Raw genomic sequence first — 24019 nt, forward strand, 5'->3', positions numbered from 1 at the left:
AGCTCATTTCAGAGATGAAGAAACGGAGGCAAACAGGGTTAAGTGACTTGTCCAGGGTCACAGACCAGTAAGTGTCTGAGGCCAGATTTGAACTTGGGTCCTCCTGACTCTAGGCCCAGCACTCTGTCTACTGCGCCACTTACCTGTCCTGTTATTTTTATAGATGAGGAAAACAAAGCCTAGGGAGGTTAGGAGACTTTGTATTAGGCCATAAAGATAGTAAGTAGCAGATGTGAGATTTGAACCCCAGTACCTCTGATTCCAGATCCAGCAGACTTTCCCATGGAACATACTCTCTATGAATTTGATGTGGTTGTTATCATAGAGAGAGACTTTCTGGGTTCTGACCTTTTCTTGTAATTCTTTGGCTGTTGCTCTGAAGACCCAGCCCTGCTATTCAGGGAACATTTGGGGTAGATGATTTTGTCTATTGTCATTCCTTTTTCTACTTTAGAAAAGAAATAATTATCTCGAATATAACTTTAGCCTGGATTATAATGGGAACTATCACAATGACCATGGGAGACATCAGTGAGAATTCTTCTCAGCTCTCAGGTTATACGTTCGTTGGGAATCAGGAGGATACTAAGCGATGAAGAACATGGAACTTAGCCCCACAGTCCCTTGTACTGAGGATGAGGGTTGATGTGATTGAATTAAAACCCCTCTTGAATATTTTTAAAAATGTGTTAGAACCTTGTACCAATTTGGAGACTTTTCTTTCAGCTACTTGATTACTGAGATAGAATGAGTTAACGTGTGCAAAATATTCAGTAAACCTAGCACTTTGAATATGTTTTTCCACATTTGACCTTCACAATAACCCTGTGAAACTTTAGTGATTATGAGAGCTATTCTCCCCATTTTATAGATGAATGAATAAGCATTTATCAACTTACTGTATGCACTTAATGTGTGCCAAGTACTGTTATACTAAAGAGAGATGCAAAGGGGAAGGCAGCATAGTGCAGTCTCTCTCAAGCTGCTCACATAGTTGGCACTTAATGATAGTGTTTGTTGATTGATATAAAGTTTTAATTAAAAATTTTTGAACCCTGTGTTTTCCATCTATGTACTAGATATCTCAAAAATCTCAATGCAGTTTTGAGCTACTGAAGCATAAATTAGTAGAACATAAAAAGCAGATTGTATATGAAATTGCAGATGTCTCTTATGTACAGCTTTCTTTTCTTTTTAAAAAACGTGATGAATTCAACATGTAACTTTCAGAGCTTCCATTGCTAGAAGCATTCAATCACGGGTGAGAGGATTCATTAGACTGTAGAAGAGAGAGCTTCTGCATTGTGATTGTAAAGAGAGAACCCCTCCTTATCTGTTTTTCTCTCTGGCCCTGCTTCTGTTCTGTGTACTTTTAAAATAATTGCTTCAATGACCCTCTTTTATTTCTCCTTTTTTCTTAACTATCCCCTAGTACAGGGATGGGAAACCTGCAGCCTCAGACACATGTGACCTTCTTGGTCCTTGGGTGTGGCCTTTTGACTGAGTCCAAGTTTTGCAGAACAAATCCTTTTGTTTTGTGAAGTTTGGATTCAGTCAGAGGGCTGCACTTGAGGACCTAGAGGGCCACATGTGGCCTCAAGGCCACATGTGTGCCACCCCTGCCCTAGTACCTCTCCTTCCCTCTGCCTCTTCACTCCACCTGGAAAAAGAAAAAAAAAGAAAACTCTTGGATCACTTAATGCATAGTCAAGCAAAACAAATGTTCCCATTGTCCATGTCCAGAAACGTATGTCTTGTTCTGTATCTCAGTACTATTGCCTTTATCAGTGCTCCTTTATCAGTCCTCAGGAATTGATTGGTCATTGCACTGATCAGAATTCACATGTGATGTTGGTTGCTTTGTAATACTTAAAATGTCCTGTGTAATTAGTCATTATTATTAGATTAGGATGTTTTATTATTCTTTTAATTCATAAAAATGTAATGAGAAAACTCCTCTACCTTGACCCTCCCTAACATGCCTCCCACCCCCAAAAAAAGTTGTACTATGTAGAGGGAAAAAAAACTAATAGGCAATGTCAGTCATTCGTATGTGTTCTTTGGCCCCTGAAACATGAGTTAATTAAAGGCAACTAGGTGGTACGGTGGATGGATCACCAGCCCTGGAATCAGGAAGACCTGAATTCAAATTTGACCTCAGACGCTTACGGGCTGTGTTACCTTGGGCAAGTCCCTTAACTTTTGTTTACCTCAGTTTCCCAAGCTGTAAAATGGAGATTATAATAGCATCTACCTCCTAGGTTTGTTGTGAGGATCAGATAAGATATTTGTAAAGCGCTTAGCACAGTGCCTAACACATAGTAGGTATTTAATAAGTGCTTGTTTTCTCCTTTCATGAATTCTGTAGTTCAGCCAAAATGCCCTTATTGTTGTTCCTCATACATGACACTCTGCCTTACATTTTCATGATGTCTAGATTGCACCACCTTCTACATGAGGCCTATTCTCTTTTTCTTCTTCCTCTTTTTCCAGTACCCCCAGGCACACCTGGAACCAGAACCTTAGTGTTGCAATGGACCAGAGAGGTCTTTTAGTTTAGCCTCCTTCCTAATACAGGAATCCTCTCTTCTCCATTCTGCCAATGGAGTCGCCTCCATTTGACTGCTTCTAGCAGTGGGAGCTTACTGTTCACACCGGGTAGCCCATTGCATTGTGGGGCTCCCCGGATTGTTAGGTCCCCCGACCTTTGGCTGGATGTTCTGCTGCTCTCATGCATTGATGCTCTGCCCATCTTCAGCCTTGGGCTTCCTTCGCTGTACCACTACTTTCTACTGTGCTGAATTCCTCCAACTTACCTTTCTAGCCTTATTTCAGATGACTCTACCTTTGCATTTTCTCCATTCCAGCCTAACTGAACTACTGACTTGTCTCTAAATTCAGTATTCTTCCACTTGAGTGCATTTATCTGAGCTGCTTACCATGCCTGGTTTGTACTCCATCTTCACGTCTGCTTTCTAGGTAGCTTACTCCTCAGATCTCATCCCAGTTGCCAGGCATCGCATAAGGTACTGCAGATGCAAAGACTACAATGAAATACTTCCTGCCCTCAAGGAGCTTATGGTTGAACAGAGATGACAATGTATACATAGATAGACATATGCAGAATAATGTGAGAAGGGAAGGCTGGAGGGAGCAGGAGAGGTTTCAAGGAGAAGGTGATGATGCTTCAGCCAGGTCTGGAAAGAAACAGGGATTTTAAATGGCAGAGAGGGGAGGAGATAGTGCATTCCAGGCTTGAGTAACAGGCCGGCAAAGGCATGCAGATCTCGAAGCCCTTTTCACATGAACTGTTAAATCAGGTCATTCTTATCCTGTACTTGTACAGTTGATCCTTTGGACCCAAATGTAGGACATTGTGTGAATCCCCATTAAATTTCTTTTTATTAGTTTTGGTCTGTTGTCTCAGCCTGTTGAGGTTTTTAAAAATGTTGATTGTGACATCTAAAGTATTTGCTATCCCTCCTAGCTTTTTTTTTCTTCCGTTCCTTTTTTTTTTTTTCTATTCAGCCCGTACATTTGATATGCATCGCTCTCAAGTCTTCATCCAAGTAGTTGATCTATTGAATAGGCCAGGGTTTATTGGTACAGAGCCCTGGACTGCTAGAAATCTCTCCAGGTTGGCATTAATCCTTTAATCCTATTTGAGTTAGGTTTCTCATCCAGTCATCTCTTAATTTCCTGGAGGCCTTTATCCACCAAAAGAAGAATTGAAGTATTTCCAGGAGGGAGATTCACAGCTTTTATTGCTGTCTGGTTCTTCTGTTTTACAAGGTCATATCTAAAGATTAAGATATAAGGTCGTTTTTGGCTTCTACCAATTTGAAATCATTGATTGACTATTCCAATGTTAGATGAGTGCCTCTCTTGACATCAAATCCATATTTCTTTTAAGTTAGATGATTATATATTGACTCAGTGAAATTGGGTAACCATTATTCCTATGTGTTACTTATTTCCAGAGTTTTTGCTATTTCACCAGTAAGACACTCTAGGCATCTGTCCACTCTAGGCATTTTCTTTGGCTGTCCCCCATACTTGGAATGCTCTCCCTCTTTGCTCCAGCTACTGACCTTCCTAGTGTCCTTTAAGTCCTAAATAAAATCTCACCTTCTATAGGAAGCCTCCACCAACTCCTTTTAATTTTAGTGCCTTCCTTCTGTTAATTATTTCCTATTTATCTTGTGTGTATGCATGTTTTTCTCCCTCATTAGACTGTAAGTTTCTTGAGGGCAGGGGTTGTTTTTTGCCCCTTCCTTTTTTTTTTTATCAGCAGCACTTAGGATAGTATCTGGCACATAGTTGGAACTTAAAAGAATGTTGATTAATTGATCTTCACTCTTGTGTGTTGAGAAATCCTCTTAATGAAAGGATTTATTCTGTAAAACTTGGACTCAGTCAAAAGGCCGAACTTGAGGGAACCTAGAGGACCACATGTGGCCTCAAGGCTGCAGGTTCCCCACCCCTGTTAGACCAACATCTCAAACTGTGTACTATGATAAGGACAAGATGGGCACATGATTTAGACATAAAGGGTGATACCATAGGTAAATTCCATGAGTAGCATGGAATAGTTTACCTCTCCGATTTATGGAGTAGGGAAGAATTTATTACCAAACAAGAGATAGAGAGCATGATGAGATATAAAATGGATAATCTTGATTACATTAAATTAAAAAGGTTTTGCACAAACAAAAACCAAAGCAGCCAGGATTGGGAGGAAAACAGAAAATTAGGGGAAAATTTTGTAGCAGGTTTCTCTTCTGAAGGTTTAATTTCATATATATGTTGAACTAATTTAAATTTATAAGAATATAAGTCATTCCCCAATTAATAAATGGTCAAAGGATATGAATAGGCAGTTTTCAGATGAAGAAATTGAAGCTATGTATAGTCATATTAAAAGATGTTCTAAATCACTATTGATTGGAGAAATACAAATTAGAACAATTTTGAGGTACCACTTTACACCTATCAGATTGGCTAATATGACAGAAAAGGAAAATGACAAATATTGAAGGGAAAGTGGGAAAATTGGGACGCTGTTGCCCTGTTCGTAGAGTTGTGAACTGACCCAACCATTCTGGAGAGCAATTTGGATCAATGTCCAAAGGGCCACAAAACTGTCCTTACCCTTTGACTTAGCAATACCACTACTAGGTCTATATCCTAAAGAGATAAAAAGGGAAAAGGACCTATTTGTATCAAAATATTTATAGTGGTTCTTTTTGTGGCAGCAAAGACTTGGAAAGAGGATGCCTATCAATTGGGGAATGGCTGGACAAATTGTGGTATGTGATTGTGATGGAATACTGTTGTGCTATAACAAACAGTAAGCAGGATGGTTTCAGAAAAACCTGTAAAGTTTTATGTGAACTGATGTAAAGTGAACTTGTACATAGTAAAAAGTGAATTGTACACAGTTAACAGCAATATTGTATGATGATTAACTGAATGACTTGGCTGTTCTCAGCAATACAGTGATCTAAGACTGAAGGGTTTATGATGAAAAATGCAATCCACCACCAGAGAAAGAACTGATGGAGTCTGAGTACAGATTGAAGCATACCTTTTTTTTTAGACTTTATTTTTTTTCTGTGTTTTCTTTCACAACATGACTATTATGGAAATATGTTTTGCATGACGGCACATGTATAATCTGTATCAAATTGCCTGTCTTTTCAAATTGGGGGTAGTGTTGTGAGGGAAGGAGAGAATTTAGAGCTAAAAAATTTAAAAAATGTTAAAAAAGGTTTTCATGTAAAATTGGGGGAAAATAATATATTAAAAAAGGAAAACTTTCCCAGTGAATTTTATAATTCTTTTCTGATGTATATACACACATATACACAATATAATATATATAATATATATTACATATTATATATATGTGTACTTTTTTTTTCTTATACAAAATGAGGGATTTTATGGATTCTTCTATTTTGTCACAAATACAAGGAAAAATCATCATGGGTATTCATGTGTCATGTTGGTTTCAATATCATTTACCTGGTTGAAAGATTTATTACTTATTAAATTATTATAGTCTTGTGTGGAATAAAGTGTTTAGAAATGTAATTCTATTTAGGAAAAGTGAGGTAATCACAAAAAAGACCTCATGTGAGAAGTGTTACTCATGTAATTACTCATTCTAACCATATATAATTTTGTAGCTAATTAGGGTATGATAATCAAGCATACATATAAAGCAAAAAAAAAAATTATAGTTCCTAAAAGATTGTGGCATTGCATTAACTTGCTCAAGGTCATAGACACAATTAGGGATTACCTTAATATCAATTTTTTTCCTTCCGTCCAACCTTATTCCCGAGTTTGCTGTTACATAGCCCAACTTTATCTTATCTACAATGTAAATATGTGCTGAGTTATTCTCAACCTTTTATGCATTAAAAAAAGTTATTAAAGTTATTCTTTGCTCTGAGCTAGTAGAGTACGCTGAAGTGATCTTTGGAAACAGTGTTTAAAGGGAGCTTTTGGGTTGTTTGGTGGTAAGTATCTGTTGTTGTCTAATTGGTCATGTTAAAGAGAAGCTCAAAGATAGTCTTAACTCTTTGGCCTTCCTCTTTCAGTCCTTGGTTTCTAGACATTTAATCATTTTGGATACATGACAGATTTCTATGTATCTCTTCCAAGTCATAGAGAGGCAGATTTTGCCTTGGTGGAAGGAAAACCTTTGTGATGGAGCTGTCCAGAATTCAAACAGGCTGCTTTGGATGGTGGTGGGTTCTTCCTCATTGGATGTCTTCAAATACAGATTGAATATCCACTTGTTGGAGATGTTATAAAGCGGATTTTTGATCAGGTTGGACTATATGACCTTTCAGTATCTTCCAAGCCTGACAGTCTTGGTTCAGAATTTTACAGGGATTAATATGAATTAAGAAGGCGCATAAGGTTGAGTTTTAATGTTTTTTCCCCTTGATTTAGGGAAGGTTAACTGGTCCTTGGTCTCTCTCTGTTTTCCCACTTTTCTGTTTCTTTATGTAAATCTGTTATTTGAGATATAAGGTATGTATCAGAAATTCCTTTTACTCCTTTCCCATACAAGTCTTACCCCTCCGGGTTAGACAAAAATAGCATTAAATTATTTCTGTATACCAGACAAGTGTAATGACCTATAATTGCTCTTGTGTAATACTGGGTCTTTGTGGAGAGGCCATGTATAATTTTGTGAGCCATTGTTTAAAAAACATGTTTTAGGATAGAGAACTCTTTATGAAGAGAAGAGTTAAAAGGCTCCTGTGCATGAGACACAATTGTGGACTTTATCTCCTTCCAGCTGTGGGCTATGTCTGCATCTTGCTTATGTATAATGGATGCATCGACCTTATTTAAATGTTGAAATGAAATAACTTAAAGAACATTTCGTGTTCTAGATTAGATGTTTTAGGGCATCCTTCCTCTTGCTTTTGGCCATACTTTAAAACAAACAAAAATAAACCCTCTGTTCTGTTGATTCATTGGCGCTGTCCTAACCTGATTTTTCTCTTGCCTTCTCCTTCCCCTCCTCCCCCATTCAACTCAACTCACCTCTGGTTTCCACAAGGTTCAAGCTTGTGGAAATAGAAGATAGAATTCATTAGCTTTCTATTCTCTATCTACTTTCTCTCCCTTGGAGATATTTTCACTCTCATGGCATCATTTTAACAAATAATTATTAGGTGACTGTTGTTTGTACTTTACTAGTTCCTGGGTGAGGTATAAGGTTTAAATTAATTTGACCCTTGCTCTCCCAGGGTTTATAATACAGTATATGTGTATAGGTGGCAGCTAGGTGGCACAGTGGATATAGTACACTAGACCTGGAGTCAGGAAGACCTGAAGTCAAATCCGGCCTCAGCTGTGTGACCCTGGACAATTCACTTAATCCTGTTTGCCTCAGTTTCCTCATCTGTCAAATGAGCTGGAAAAGGAAATGGCAAACCACTCCAGTATCTTTGCCAAGAAAACCCCAAATGGGGTCATGAACAGTCAGGCACGACTGAAACAATTGAACCACAAAAGTGTGTGTATAGGATATGACGCATACGTGAATAACTGTAGTCCAAAATAATATATGACAGGTGAGTATGACAGGCACAGGCTAAATGCTGTCTGTGGTTTGAGGGAATGTGTCATCAATCCAATGGTCACCCAGCATTTATTGAGAATTGGGTGGTGTGCTAGGTGATCAGGATACAAATACAGAATGGAAAGCCCCTTCCTGTGGGCCACTTGGATTCTAATAAAGCAAGGGTTCTTAACATTTGTTTTAGGTGTTATGGACTCCTTGGGCATTCTGCTGAGTCCTAATCTTCTTTTTGTTTGTTACCCAATTCATAATCAAGGAAATGTTCATTTAGAGGTTAGTGAAAATAAGGATGTATTCCCCCCCCATCTAATGTACAGATTCATAACACCAATCTCTCAGGGCCCTCCAATATTAAGATCCCCTGCAGTAGGGGGAGATAGCATGTTCAAATATATGGGGTATATAAAAAAATAAACACCATGATTGAGAAGGACACTGAAACTGGGGTAATTAGAAAAACCAAGAAATGGGCGTGGGCCTAAACTTTCAAGGGATCTAAGAGTTCTGTGATACTGTGAGGTGATGAGGAAGAGCGTTCCAAGTGTAGGAGACAGCCTGTGCGAAAGCCCCAGGTCGGGAATGGAAGGTCAGGTCCAGGGAACCACAAGTAGGCCAGTTTAGCTAGAGCAAAGTCATGTGTTAATCAGCCTGTAATAGCTAGCATTTACATAGTTCTTTAAGGTTTATAAAGCACTTTATAAATACCTCATTTGACCCTCACAACAGCCCCGGGAGGTAGGTACAATTACTATCTCCATTTTACAGATGAGGAAACCACAGTAGACTAAGTGAGGATGCCCATGGTCACAGACCTAGCATGTATCAGAAGAGGGATTTGAACTCGGGTCTTCCTGACTCCAGGTCCAGTGCTCCATCCACCGTGCCACCCAACTGTCCGATGAGGCTGACTGTGAAGGGCTTTAAATGAGGAGGAAGACTTTAAACAAAGGAGTTTGTTTTAACCTAAAGGCAGTGGAGAGCCACTGAATCATCTTAACAAGAGAGTGATAGCAGACCTGTGTTTTAGGAGTATCACTTTGACAGCTGTGGGGAACATGGATCAGAGAGGGGAGAAACTGGCTGCAGGGAAATCAGTTTGGAGGTTACTGACCCCAGGGCTCAAGGAAAGATTTCAGAGGGAGGTGACATTTGTTTTGGGTTTTAAAAGTGATTTCATAATTGAAAAAGTTGGATTCAGAAAGGGTACTGGTACGAATGGAGAACTGAGGTTTAGACAACTAGGGTGCCACTAGATTTTGGAGAACCTAGAATGCTAAGAGGAACAGAGTGAAGTTGACTTGGTAGGCAATAGCAAGTCTTCGAGCATGGGGAAGGTGAAAAGTTAGCAATTGAAATGGAGAAGGAGCAGTATGAGTGGTCACTTGCTTAGTTATATAACTTAAGGAAGTTTAGACCTTGCCACATGCTTTGCAGGATTTCTTACCCTTTCCATCTGCCCTGCAGCTGAACTTTCTTTTATGAGCCACAGGCCCCCGATTAGAGTGTGAGCTGCTTGAGAACTTGTCTCATTGTTTTCAATTAGTATCCTCAGAGTTTGGAGCAAAATAAATGCTTAATAAGTGTTCATCCATTCATTCATTCATTCATGGAGAACCGTAAGAGAGTGATGCAGAACCAGTAGAGGCCAAGGAAGGTGAGAGATGTAGAAGTGGGGAGCAGGCAACACTAACTTTTTTTTAGAGAAGAAAAATAGGGTAAGGATTGAGAAGAAGCCATTGAATTTAATGACTAGAAAAGGCCAGCCCTTAGATGTTTCGGTAGAAAGGTGGGGAAAGAAGCCCCAATTGTTAAGGGCCTAAGGAGGGAATGAAAGGGGCATAAAATGGAAGTGTAGGGTGTGGGCAACTTTTTAAGCAAGTATGATACTTACAGGGACCAGAGAAATGAGACAGTGGCTGTATAAAGTAGGAAGGTCAAGAGAAAGCTTTTAAAAAATAATTATTAGGGATACTTGAGCATGTATGTGTGTACATACACACATACACACACACAGATGAACCAGTGGAAAGGAGAGATTGAAAAGATGTATGAGAAGGAAGTGATGATGGCTAGAAAGTTTTATTGGAGTAAAGTAGGGCATAGATAGATTAGCCTTGGTAGGCTTTTAAAAAATTTTAAAATAATAATATTGTATTTTTTCCCCAGTTACATGTAAAAACAATTTTTAACATTCTTTTTTTCTTTTTTTTAAGTTTTGAGTTCCTAATTCTACCCCTGCCTTCTGTCCACTTTCCCCTGTCCTCTCCTTGAGATGGTTAGCAATCTGATATAGGTTATACATGTGCAGTCATGTAAAACATTTCTATATTAGTCATTTTTGTGCAAGAAAACTCGAAAACAAAAGGAAAAAGAAAGTGAAAAATAGTATTCTTCAATCTGTATTCGATGCCATCAGTTCTTTCCCTGGAGGTGGATAGCATTTTTCATCCTAAGTTCCTTGGGATTGTCTTCGATCACTGTATTGCTGAGAATAGCTAAGTCATTCACAGTTGATTATTATACAATATTGCTGTTCTGTGTACAACACTCTCCTGGTTCTGCTCACTTCACTCTGTATCAGTTCATGTAAGTCTTTTCCTAGTTTTTCTGAAATCATAATTCTCCTCACTTCTTATAGCACAATACTATCCATTCCAGTCATATATCAGCCATTCCTCAATTGATGGACATCCCCTCAATTTTTAATTCTTAGCTACTACAAAAAGAGCTGCTTAGCAGTCTTTTTTATTTTTTTCTCTCTGTAAGACAGTAGTGATGGAAGAGATAATGGGTGTGGATAAGTTTGGAATTGTCTTGGGCTCAGTCTTTGAGGTAGTTAATTCCCTTGGATGGAAGAAAGTGGTGAGAAATATATACAGACAGTTTTTGCTTTTCAGAAATTCACATTATGTAAATTGGTCTTTATGTAAAGAATTACGAAAAAAATTCAGATGCATATTTTGAATGAGGATCTGATTGAGCTGCTGGCTGCAAAGATTGCGGAAGAAAAACAGAAGTGTCTGAATCCAAGACTGAACCAGAAAACTTCACAATGAAAACAGTTCATCATTTGAAGCTCTTTCGTCATTTGAGTGAATTTTTCTTGTATTGAAGAGATGGATCCAAATATTTCAAGATTTTTAAAAGTTCAGAGGCTCATTGAGGATAATATTGCTTGCTAGCCTCAGATATATGAGGGGGGAAAAAAAACCACTGTCCAAACATCTTTCCGTAGCAACATTAAAAAAAAAAAAGTTGTGCTGCCAGCCACCAGAGATAAAGGGCAGGTGCAGTCACTCTCATGTTAAGATGACTCAGTGGCTTCCCATTGTCTTTATTTGAAGTCTTCCTCCTCATTTAAAGCCCATCACAATCAGCCTCATCAGAGAGTTGAGTGGCACAGTGGATGGAGCTATGGATCTAGAGTCAGGACGACCTGAGTTCAAATCCCTCTTCTGATACATGCTAGCTCTGTGACCCTTCCCCTCCCCCTACCATCCCTTCTCCCCTCCTCCCTTCCTTCCTTCTCTCCTTTTCTCCCTTTCTTTTCCTTCCTTCCCCCCCCTTTCCTTTCTTTCCTCTCCCTCTCTCACCCCCCCCAACCAATGATTTCATTGGGTGAGGGTGCTCTTGATGAGGAGCCCCCTCCAGAAATGCAGCTTGGCTCCTGTTCTGTGTCCCATATCCTTAGAGAGTCTCCTGGTACACGAAGAGGTTCTGTCATTTACCCAGGGTCACACAGCTGCTGTGTATCAGAGGGCAGGAAATGAACCCAGGACTTCCTGACTTCCCAGTCCCCTCTACTAGGCTAGGAAGGGAGGGGGTGGTGGAAACTTAGTCACTGCCCTTGAGGAACTTTAATTTGTTAATAATAGGCAGATTTTTAAGTACTTCAAGGACTTGTGGTTTCATGTGTGGGTAATCGTCCCCTGCTCCATCATACCAACCTATCTTCATTTTAGTAGATTTGCCCCAGCTGCCAACATGATAGGTTTTCCAGACACAGTTGGGTGGGTGCTTGGGTGGGACCTGCCTGGCTCACGTGCGTGCCACGAGGAGCTAGTTTAGGAACTCTTTAGTGGAGGAAAGATTAAAATGGCTTAAATAAAAAGATAACAAGTGGTTCAGACATTAAGGGTTCTAAGAATTGTCTTGTCATTCATTAATTAGAGCTGGAAGGTTCTGCAGAGGCCATCTCGTCCAACACCCTTATTTTACAAGTTAGGAAACTGAGACCCAGGGAGGATAAGTGACTTGTGAAAATTCCCTCAATAGCGAGGATTGTTGGTGAGATCTGGATGTTATTCCTTTCTGAGATCTTGACTTTATCACATCTTTTCTGGCCCTACTGTTACCCCTCTATGTAAAGTCCTTAATCACCCACCCCGTTCCTTGACTATGTGTGTACTTTTCTTGCTAGGCTCTCCTCTTTTTAAACCATTACATAATTCTTTCAAAAGTTTTATTGCTATTTTTAAAAAAAGCAGTCATTTCTGATATACTGTATCCCACACACAGCTGAACAAAGTTCTTGTAACAAAGAAACACAGTATAACAAAAGCAGCCAACTTATGCAATCTCCTGACGGCACATGCAATATTCTGTAGCCTTGGCCCTTCCTGCTAACTCCTGTCAAGAGGGCAGCAGCTAAGGTTGTCAGCTTGGACCAAAATCCAGATCTCCTGAATCATAGTACAAAGTGTGTGTGGGTGTGGGTGTGTGTATATGTGGGTGGTATACGGCAACATTTCAGAGACATTCTGAACAATTTGTTTTCTTAGCCTGTAATATACACACTTGTATGTGTGTATTTGTATATTTACATATACAAACACATGCACATATCCAAATGAGGAAAGTTAGACTTTCAAGTTTTTAGATGAGATTTTAAATGTTTTGCCCATAGTCATACCACAAATGCATTTGAGGCAACATTCGAGTTCAAATTCTCCTGACTCTGTCAGCTGGGCTCTATTCACTGTGCTACCTGTCTGTTCCTAGATATCGGGAATTACTGGGGGACTTAGCACCTCTGTCATTGTGAGAGGCACTGTGGTTTAGTAGATAGTGTGTGGATCTTGGAGTTAGGAAGACCCAAGTTCAAATCTCACTTTTTTTTTTTCTCTTTCGTTAGGCAATTGAGGTTAAGTGACTTGCCCAGGGTCACACAGCTAGTGACTATTATGTGTCTGAGGTCGAATTTGAACTCAGGTCCTCTTGACTCCAGGGCCGGTGCTCTATCCACTGCGCCACCTAGCTGCCCCTCAAATCTCACTTTGACTCTAGCAGTGTGACCATAGACAAAACACCTAATTTGTGTGAGTCTGTTTCCTTATTTGTGAAATATGGATGATAATGCCCTACAGTGCCTGGAACATTTTTGTTCAGTCATGTCTGACTTTTCAAGACCCCATTGGGGTTTTCCTGGCAAAGATACTGGAGTGCATTGCCATTTCCTTCTCCAGCTCATTTTACAGTTGAGGAAACAGGCAAACAAAGTTAAGTGACTTGTTTGGGGTCACACAATTAATATTCGGAGGCTGAATTAGAACTCTGGAAGATGAGTCTTCCTGGCTCTAGGCCTGGCACTCTCTCCACTGTACCACCTAGCTGCCTGGAACATAATAAATATTTAATAAATGCTTGTTGATTTGACATGATGGTAGTACATACTTGATAGGTTTGTTGTAAGGCTCCTATGAGATGATGTATTTTTGTTTTGCTAACTTTAAGGTGCTATATAATATAAAAATGATATTAATATTAATAACATGAATGACAATAATTTGAACCGCATCTGCCTCAGCTGCTTGAATGGTACAAATAACATTTAGTTTTAAATTGGTTTTGCTAATCTTATTAGTCCATCAACTTGGCAGCAAGCCAGTCCTGGTCCAAGGAGGGTGCGTTACTTGTCTTTCCAGAATGCCTTGACCTCCACAGAAGTCTTATCTTTCTAGTTTTTTTTTTTTTTTTGAAAAAAAAAAAAAAAACAACAAATCCTCTGCTAGATTAGGACTGGAGAATCTAGGGAAGACCACAGAGAACAAGGATGCGTGTAAATCATTTTACACACAAAGATGAATTTCTGACAAGTTTTGTGTGCAAATTGCACTGTCTTAAGTATCTGGCAGGATCTGGCTCTGCCTTTGTCCCTTTAATTCTGTGGGTGATGCACATCATTTTGGACAAGGTCTAAAAGCTGAGATTGCTGAGAGATGATATTTTGGGGCCAGTCTTTTTCCCATATAATTTTTTTTCTTTTTGATGTTGTAAGCCTAGTGTTATAAGACAAGGGTGATGTGTGACATGACCCTCCCCTCCCTACCAAATGTTTTCTGTTAACCTTAGAAATAGCCATGCTTTGGTGATAGGGGTAAGGAATGGACATGTGATTTTGTCATTGTAGGAAATTCTCTAAGACTATTAAGTGGCAGAGGGGATGATGACTTGCATTGTTAGAAGGTGTTTCCTCTTTTGGGGGAGATTGCTTACACCAAAGCAACCAGGGACCCGGTGCTAATAATAGATATTTATCTAGTACTTCAGAATTTGCAAAGTATTTTACATATGTTATCTCCTATGAGCCATACCACAGTCCTGTCCGTAATGCAACTACTATCTATTATCTGTACTTTCAAAGATGAGGAAACTGAGTTATTTGGACTACTTGCCCAAGGTTATCCAGGTAATAAGTATCAGAGATGGAACTTGAATTCAGATCTTCCTGACTCCTAGGTCAGCACTCATTGCACTACACTGGATTCTTTCTTGATATGTTATAAAATATTGTTGGGTAGAGCAGGCGGTTGTATTAACTAATCAATCTCGTAGGTTCCAACTTGGGCCACAATTACAGGCCTATACATAATTTAATCTGATTACCAAAAAAGGAATGTGGCAAATTTAAATTTCCAGAGGAGGGGGGAACAGAGAAAATCTCAAACAGAAGTGTTTTGTTGATATATGTGATAGACCTCTTTGTTGTGAGAAAGACAGCTCTCCGAGTCCTCTCTTGAAGAGTGGAAAGAGTAATGTTGCATATTTTAGTCAAGTTTTCCCCCACTCTTGTCTTCCTTCACCACCCTTTTAAAAGTTCTGGTGCTTTCTGAAGTTGAGAAGGGATCTGGTTGTTGGCAGGATGAGATGAAACTCTTAATTATGTTATTCACATGAGTTCTGGGTGGGGTGGATGGAAATGTAATGCTCACTTTTTCCTCCGTGGGAATCTAACACTGTGCCCTTTTGTTATCACCCTTGTTCTCTAGGCATTAAGTGTAACGGAGACCCTGATTAAGCCTTTGGAAAAATTCAGGAAAGAGAAGCTTGGAGCTGTAAAGGTTTGTCCCTTTTTGGAATGTACTTGTAAACAGAACATGTGTTGCTATTTTGAAATGCTGGTTTACCTACATTTGGAAACTTGGGAGAGCTTCTGCTTTACAATTTGTGAGAATTTTCATCTTTTGGGGTGAATATGAAGTCACGAATACAAATACAGATTCCTAGGAAGGACAGTGAAAATTGCTGTTGTGATAGCCTTTGGCAGCCTTTTCCATTCCTAAAACTAGTTTGTGTGTTTATCCTACTGGTACTAAATCTATTGGGACCTCCCATTACCAGTCAAGGCTGATGAAGATGGAGATGACAATAATAACTGACATGTGTATCATGTTTTGGGGTTTTCAAAGTGCTTTATGTACATGGGGTTAAGTGAACCTCTAAACAAAATAGCATCTTTTTCTTTCATTCAAGTTTCAATAATTTTTTTAAAAAAGTTCATAGTCTGGGAGGTAAAGTGCTATTTTATGTAAGTTACCTATATTTACCAGCTCATTTTGGGATCTGGCCAGTACTTAAGCATGAATACTGTTATTGCCAAAGAGCTCCCTGGGATATGTTTGTTCATCAATAGCAAATGGTGGGAATCTTGGTTTTGTATTAGGTCCCGAAGGTTCTTGTATCACATGTGGGAGCAATAAATTATGTTTATTGTGAATGAGGAGCAGCTAGGTGGTGCAGTGGTTAGAGAGCCAGACCTGGAGTCAGGAAGATTCCTCTTCCCGAGTTCAAATCTAGCCTCAGACTCTTACAAGCTGTGTGACCCTGGGCAAGTCACTTAACTCTGTTCGCCTCTCTTTCCTCATCTGTAAAATGAGCTGGAGAAGGAAGTGGCAAGCTGCTCCAGTATCTTGGTCAAGAAAACCCCAAATGGGATCACAAACAGTCAGACACAACTGAAACAACTGAACAGCGTTGTGGATGACTGACCTTTTCTGCTTTGTGATCTCAGGGAGAACTGCTCAGAGGGAAGGAAACAAGAATTTATATGGTGTGCTTAGTGCTTTTAACAAATATTATCTCATTTGATCCTCACACTTGTGAGGGAGGTGCTATTATTATCCCCATTTTACAGTGGAGACAACTGAGGCAAAAAGATGTGAAGAGACTTGCCCAGGGGCTATACAGCTATTAAGTCTGCTGTTGGATTTGAACTCACTTCATCCTCATTCCATGGCTAGCACTTTGTCCACTGCGCCGTCAGCTGTCTCTCAGAAGAACAAGACTAGGAAAGAGTTTTTATAGATTAAAGTACTTTGCACTTAATACAGACATGAGGCTGTCTATCTGTACAATCATCACAAGCCTTTCATATCTAACAATTGAATCTGTTAAACATGTTTATTGATTTTTTAAAATAATTCATTACAACTTTCTAATACCTACCTCCTCATAAAAACCCCTCCTGTGTAATGAATTAGTATGGTTGGGGGCAGCTAGGTGGTGCAGTGGTTAGAGCACCGGCCCTGAAGTCAGGAGAACCTGAGTTCAAATCTGGCCTCAGACCAAACACTTGACACTTACTAGCTTTGTGACCCTGGGCAAGCCACTCAACCCCAACTGCCTAAGCAAAAAACAAAACAAAACAAAAAAACAAAAAACCCCCCCAAAAAACCAAAAACAAATTAGTATGGTTAAGCAAAAATATCCTGGTTCATTGGTTATGTCTCACAACATGTGCATCATTTCACATTTTACTCTTTCACCTCTTCCTTGAGATTGCAGAGGTGTGTTTCACTGTTAGTGTTCTGGAATCAGTATTTATCATATTTATCAAAGTTCTGATTTCTTTTAATCCAACATTTAATCTTAAAATAATACAAATCCACAGGCTCCTTGAGCTCACAGGGATGGTAGTGATTACACAGTTTACATATTTTGTTACAGATGATGAAACTGAGGTCCAGAGAGGTGCGAAGTGTCAACAGAGTTAAGATTTGAACACAGAACCTTTGACTCCACATTCAATACTTTTTTCCATTATGTAAGAAACTCCATCTAATTCCAAATATATAGTCAATATCTACCTTCACCTAGCCCTCATACAAATGATTTCTTTGTTTGGAGCCCTGTGGTTAAAACATTTTTCCTGTGTTCTTTTTCTAGTTTTATGTCTTTTTCAGGGTTTATCCACTTTGAACTGACTTTTCAGATCCCTTCTGACTCTGATATCTTCTACCTTCATTCTTAATTTCACAGCATTACCAAATCTCAGGGTTGGAAGAGATGTAAAGGACCGTTTAGTCCTTCTTTTATCTGAATAGGAATCCTTTCTCAAACTTATCTGTCAAGTGATCAGCCAGTTTTTGCTGTAAGATTTCATGGTAGGCAGAACCCATTCCCTCCCTACATAATCCATTCTCCTTTTGGACAGCTCTGATAGGTAGGACGTTTTTCCTCATATCCAACATAATTTAATTAGGTAAAGAAGACAATCTGAAGGTGGGTCTCCATTAGTTTTACTTAAAGAGCATTTGCTTTAAACTGATAACTTAAACCTGGAATTGGGTGTTTTGGTTATTCTGTGCATGGCACTGAGCTGAGAAGACCTTGCTTTAACTCTTGCCTGACCCCTACCAGCTGTGTGGCCTTATTTAACCCCTTTAGGGCTTGAAGCAGCTTCTCTAAAGTTGTGCACCATATAACTCTGTGGGTGAAAAGAATTTCTGTACTGAGAGTCCCTCCACACTGATTATATATCACATGTATATATATTTTAAATACTTATATTTTAAGATAATATACGTGCATCTCTTAAATCCTTTAGGTATTTGAGTATTTCAGAGGATAATAACATTTTTTATACCATAATGATTTGTCGTGTTCATTTTCTCAAATTTTATATGCTGGTTTTATACAGGTAGATTTTATATACAGGTTTCTTCACAATAGGTATTCTTATTTCAGTCTATGAATTAGTTTTTTTTTTCTTTTTAAATTAGAACTTGAATGAAAGGTCCTATTTCAACCCTAAAGACTCAGAGTGACTTTTAAAAGATGAATATATCTCATTATGTCTGTCATTTAGCTGAATTTAATGAAATTCTTTTTTCTGCATATGTATTTATAGGATCACAGGTTAGATGTAGGGCTAGAAAAGATGGTGGAGAGTATTTAATCCATCCCTTTCATTTTACTGAAACAGAGTCCGATAGAGCTAAAGGGACTTACCCAAGCTCCCACAGGTAGTAAGTGGAATAGATAGGATTTGAACTCATATACTTGATTCCAAGTTCATTGTTTTTTCCACTGTATAATAATACCTCTGTCATATTTGTTTTCTGTCTTTCACTCTTCTTGTCAAATATTCTTGGTCTCCCTTCATTGGGAAAGTTAATACTTGCCAAGAGATATCACAGAGCCCTTTGCAAAATAAATAGTTCTATTTGGATGCTAAAGCAGGCTCTCATTTTTCTCTCTTACTTACTTACTCACTCACTTACTCAGCTTTCCCTCTGGCCTACCTTCCTCCACAGGTTAGAACTAGTTCACAGAGCCTTTTTGTCCACTCTGGCCTCTGAGTGAATAGTGGGTCTCCTCATTGATTTTTTTTCCTCCAGTAAGAAGGCTAGTTACCTTACTTACCAGGAGTTACCAAACTTACCAGGAGAGTTGATGATGGGTTGAGAATGGGGGTACTTTATTGCTAGAATACCCTAGAGTAATTCTCACATTAGAACCTCTGTGGAATTGTAGTTTACCTTCTTAGAGTAAGTAAGATTGTTCCCAGGAACCAGAGATAGCCTGAGAATCTGGATATTGAATTGCTTTCTGAAGCCAAATACTTTTTAATTTGTTTAGAAAAATGTTGTTTTGTTTCTGGCTAATTGGCCTGTATTGAACCCTTAAAACCTAACTTAGAGCTCAGAGGTACCTTAGAGGTCACGTAGTCTAAAACTTTTATTTGACAGATGAGGAAACTGAGGTCTAGACAGGGCACATGTCTTGGCCAGGGGTCCCATAGGTAAAACCAGTACTCAAACTTATGTTTCCTGGGTCCCGTTTCAAGGCTGTTCCCATTCCATTTCATTGCATCCCAAAATGTTTGACCAACATTCAGTTTTCACATGAGGATTAAATGATTTTGGCAAGGGAAGACGGATGGGGGTAGGAAAACAGATGACCTTATTGGAGGTTTTCCACACATGAATATCACCATTTCTGGTTGTCCCTTTCCCTCCCCTTTGTCCCATATAGTAATGTTATTCTCTTTTTTAGACTGAGGCTCTTTTCTTCCATCTGTTTCAGTTCTGTTTAATCATGATTTCTTCAGTTCCTGGAGCCACAGTCATGTGCATAAGCTTGGCTTTTGCTTACTTTGAATTGTTAGGTGGTTTCTGTTAATGGGATATTGTCAAGATTAAAAAACAAACTAAAAACAAAAGCAGGAGTCTCTGAATCCCTCCTTTCTTTCAACTCATTTCAGCAAACACTTATTAAATGTCAGGTGTGTGGAAAACATCATGCTAGGCCCTGGAGGGAATAAAACCTCTAGAGAATACAATAGTGCCTGTCCTCGCGGAGCTTGCAATCTTATTAGGAGAATGTCTATGTCTACCCAAAGAAATATGGTACAGGATAATGTAAGATAAGTACACCAGAGAGGAGTAAATGACTCGCATTTGAAGAGTTCTCTAAGATCGTGGGATTGTAGGTCAACCTAGGGCTGCAAAGGACCTCAGAGGACATCTAGGCCAGGTTCCCCCCTTATTTTACAGATGAGGAAACTGAGATTCAAGGAAAAGTGGCTTCACCAAGCTCATACAGGTAGTAAATATTAGAGGCAGGGTTTGAATCTGATTTTGCTGACATCAGAGTCAATGCTATCCCCACTGTACCACATTTACCTTTTCTCAGAACAGCACTGTTAGATACTGGAAGTCCTGTTTTGCCCATTTTGTAGACGAGAAAGCAGACTGGGTTAAATGACTTCTCTGGGGTTCCATAGCTACTAATTGTTTATTTGTGGGTTGGAGTCAGTACCTCCTCATTCCAGGTCCAGTCCTCTCTCCATTATACCATGATGTATAAATAAGATGCTTTGGAAGGTTTGTGAGGGAGAAAGGTTGTTACCAAGAGGGGATGGGGATCAGGGATTGCCTTGAAGAAGCGGTATTAAGTCTTAAAGAATGGGTAGATTTTGATAGGTATAGGTAGAAGGAAGGAGGTTATTCTAGATGTGGGGAATTAGTGCACCAGAAGCATAGGGGTGATGAAGCTTGGATTCTATATGGTGGGCTGAGAGCAGGTCACTGTAGTATGTGTGGGGTAGAAGAGGATGATAGAGGTAGATTGTGAAAGTCTTTGCCAAATTAACAAGTCTGAATTTTGTTCCATAGACCTTAGGGAACCATCAGAAGGTTTTGAGGAGTGGCATCCCAGTATGTCGATCATCAAGATTTATTAGGTACTTACTTTGTACTAGGCTCTGTGCTAAAGGATGAGGATCTAAGAGAAGTCAAAACAGTGGTCCCTGCTCTCTGGGAGCTCACATCCTGATGGAGGAGATGACATGTAAACAACCGTATACCTACAAGACACAGCATAAATGGGAAGTAATCTCCAAGGGAAGGCCCTGGCAGTGGGGTGCGATAGGCCTGGGAAAAGCCTGTTGCAGAAGGTGGGATTTGAGCTGAGTGGTAGAGGAAGTCAGGAGGTGGAGGTGAGCAGGGGAGACATTGCATGTGTGGGACACAGCCAGTCAGGAGACAGAGTGTCCTGGTCTAGGAACAGCAAGAGGATCCTGGTCACTGGATGATTTTATTTTTTATGTATACACACACACACACACAACATACATGTGTGTATATATATGTTTATGTATGTGTGTGTATGTATACATACACACACATCCAGCAGGCAGATGGAAATTTTGAGTTGTAGCTCAGTGTGAAACTTTGGATTTTGGGGGGAATTATCTACATAGAAGTGATCAGTGAAACCAGAGGAGTGGATAGGCTTGCCAGGGGAGACAATTCAGAGACATGGGACTTGAAGGCAGTGATGGCCTCTTGGCTCATACATTTTGCCCTCCCATGTCCCACCACCAGGAAACATTGGCCAGAGCCCCTGGAGCTTTCTGAGTGACATATCATTCAGCACTTGAGTTAGAACCTTAAGGTCCTTGGTCCTCTCCAGGCCTCCAGTAGCTGTTTTTCCTCCTGGGCCTATTGTGTCCCTCCAGCCCCTTACATACCTCATTTTGGTTATCTTTAATTACTACATATGACACAGTATATAACCCCATCCTTTCCTCATCCAGCAGTCTCATCTCTGACCAGTGTAGATAGTGTCCTTCCCAAGGTTTGGTCCTTAGTCCTGGCCCACTGTAGTATTGTAGAACGATTTCTGGATTTGAAGTCAGTTCAAATCCCAACTCTGTCATTAACCTAGTTGTGCTACCTCAGGCAATCACTTTGACCTTTAAGCCTCTCTCTTCTCATCTGTAAAATGGTAATAAAATAAATCTTGTACTGTCTATCTTACGAGAATATTGTACATTTATAAGATAGTATATACATTTCAGTTTTCTTTCTTTTTTTTTTAATCAAACCAGTGCTTTATGGAACGCTCCTTCTGGCATGAGCAAACTCTCTTATATTCTCAACTTTCTTCACAAGCGTTATGTAGACTTTTTGTTTTTCCTCTGATGGTACTTCTTTCTTTGTAACTTGCTCCAGCAGAGGAGGCTACCCTCTTATCTCACATCCTGAGGACTAGGGACCTTGTTCACTCTTGCTTCTTGAAGACTGTCCCCTTACCTCTAGGACATTCACCCACCTTCCTCTTCCGATATCATCCTTGGGGAGTTGTCATCTACCTCAATTATCTATCTCTGACCCTAGCCTCATGTTTCCTTAGCCAGCGCAATGGATAAAGTGTCGGGCTTGGAGTCCGGAAGACCTGAGGTCAGTTCTGGCCTCAATTTACTAGCTGGGCCGGTCACTTAACCCTTGTATGCCTCAGTTTCCTCATTTGTAAAATGGGAATAATAATAGCACCTACCTCTGTTGTTTTGAGGATCAGATGAGGTTATAATTGTACAGTGCTTAGCACAGTGCTTGGCACATCGTAAGCACTATATAAATTTTAATTGTTGTTGTCGTCATCATCATCATCATCATCGCCATTACCATCTCCCAACTCTACTCTGGCCGTCCCTTGGAACTTATCATAGGACTGTAGATTTAGAACTGAGAGGGACCTTAGAAGTCATCTTGTCCAATTCTCTCATTTTACAGATGAGGGAACCAAATCCTGGAGAGTTTCAAGTACTTGTTTAGGGTCACACAGCATGTACATGGCAGAACTTGGCTTTGAATCTAGTTCCTCAGGCTCCAGACCCAGCATTTTTACTCATGGCGCCATGTTGTTTTCCCTTGGGATTGTTCCACCTTTTAATGCTTCCATTTGAAATTTTCTTCTCTGACCGCAGTCCCCTTATATTTTTACCTGTCACGGTTAAGTTTAATTCAGTAGACATTCATAAAGTGACTACTGTGTGGAAGACACTGTGCTTGGTATTGAGGATACAAGGACTAAATCAATGAAAAACCATTTCTGCCCTCAGTAAGCTTATATTCTACTGGGCAGGGGATACTGTAGTTATACAGATAAATACAAGATAATTTGAAAAGAGAAGGGCACCAACCATCAGGAGGGAGAGGATTAGAAAAGACCAAGAACCTACTCTTCATCTTCATCCCTGCCTCTAGCTTTTACTCCTCCCTGGTTCTCCATTCTCTCAGTTGTCTCTAGGCTTCCCTTGCTTTCCTGCCCAGAATGGACTTTAGAATCAATGCTTTTACTAGAATCCTATCATTGACATCATTTCCCTTTAACCTCCTCCATGCCAGTTCAAGAATATTACAATTAGAGCTGGAAGGAACCTTGGAGGTCATCTAGCCTAACCTCTTCATTTTACAGAAGAGGAAACTGAGGCCCAGGGAGATTAAGTGGCTTTCCCAGGGTGACCCAGGTAGGAAGTGACTTGTGTCTAGAGCCAGCATTGATTACTGCTTTTCCCTATTTGAGGATGCTCATGCCAGCTTCTTTTTCTGCTCCTGTCTTGCCTGGTATTGCCGGGGAAAAATCATAAAGCCATGCTCATTGGTCTCACTACTAATGTATGCTGTTGTCATCATTGACATTTACATTGTGCTTGCTGTTTAACCTCAGCTGGGCCCTCACTGCTGCCCAGTAAACTGTTGGAAAGAAGGAGTAATTATATCTCAGACTTCAGGACCCTTTGCCAAAACACAGTGGCATTTGTCCTATAGCATTCCATGTGTGAAAGCAAGTAATTCTGTTTCGCTTAGTGGGCGGGATGTTGTCCCTTGGCTAAATTCTTTGTTTCCAAAGACTTGATGTCATCTGTTACTTTCCCAAATTTACCCTTATTAATCTTGTTTTCATGCATACATAATACTTTTATTGAATTAGTTGAGTGTTTTATTTGCTGATGTCAGCATCCCAGGGACCTCTCATTCTGCGCTTCGCTGGAAATTGACCAAGTGAGAGAGAACACATTTTTAAATGATTTCCACTAATTACTAGGCTACAGGGGTCATG

The 24019-nt window shown here is 39.7% G+C and overlaps 1 protein-coding gene across 1 annotated transcript in view; it reads left to right on the forward strand.

Moving 5' to 3' along the window:
* ARHGAP10 (Rho GTPase activating protein 10) overlaps positions 1 to 24019 on the forward strand; it is a 381695-nt gene that overhangs the window by 118917 nt on the left and 238759 nt on the right. Inside the window, exon 4 of the mRNA XM_027866797.1 lies at positions 15379 to 15450. Coding sequence (XP_027722598.1) covers positions 15379 to 15450 — 72 coding nt within the window. The remainder of the gene's footprint in view (positions 1 to 15378; positions 15451 to 24019) is intronic.

This window comes from Vombatus ursinus, unplaced genomic scaffold (assembly GCF_900497805.2).
Source record: "Vombatus ursinus unplaced genomic scaffold, bare-nosed wombat genome assembly UNPS02014784.1, whole genome shotgun sequence".
NCBI classification, from domain to species: Eukaryota; Metazoa; Chordata; class Mammalia; order Diprotodontia; family Vombatidae; genus Vombatus; species Vombatus ursinus.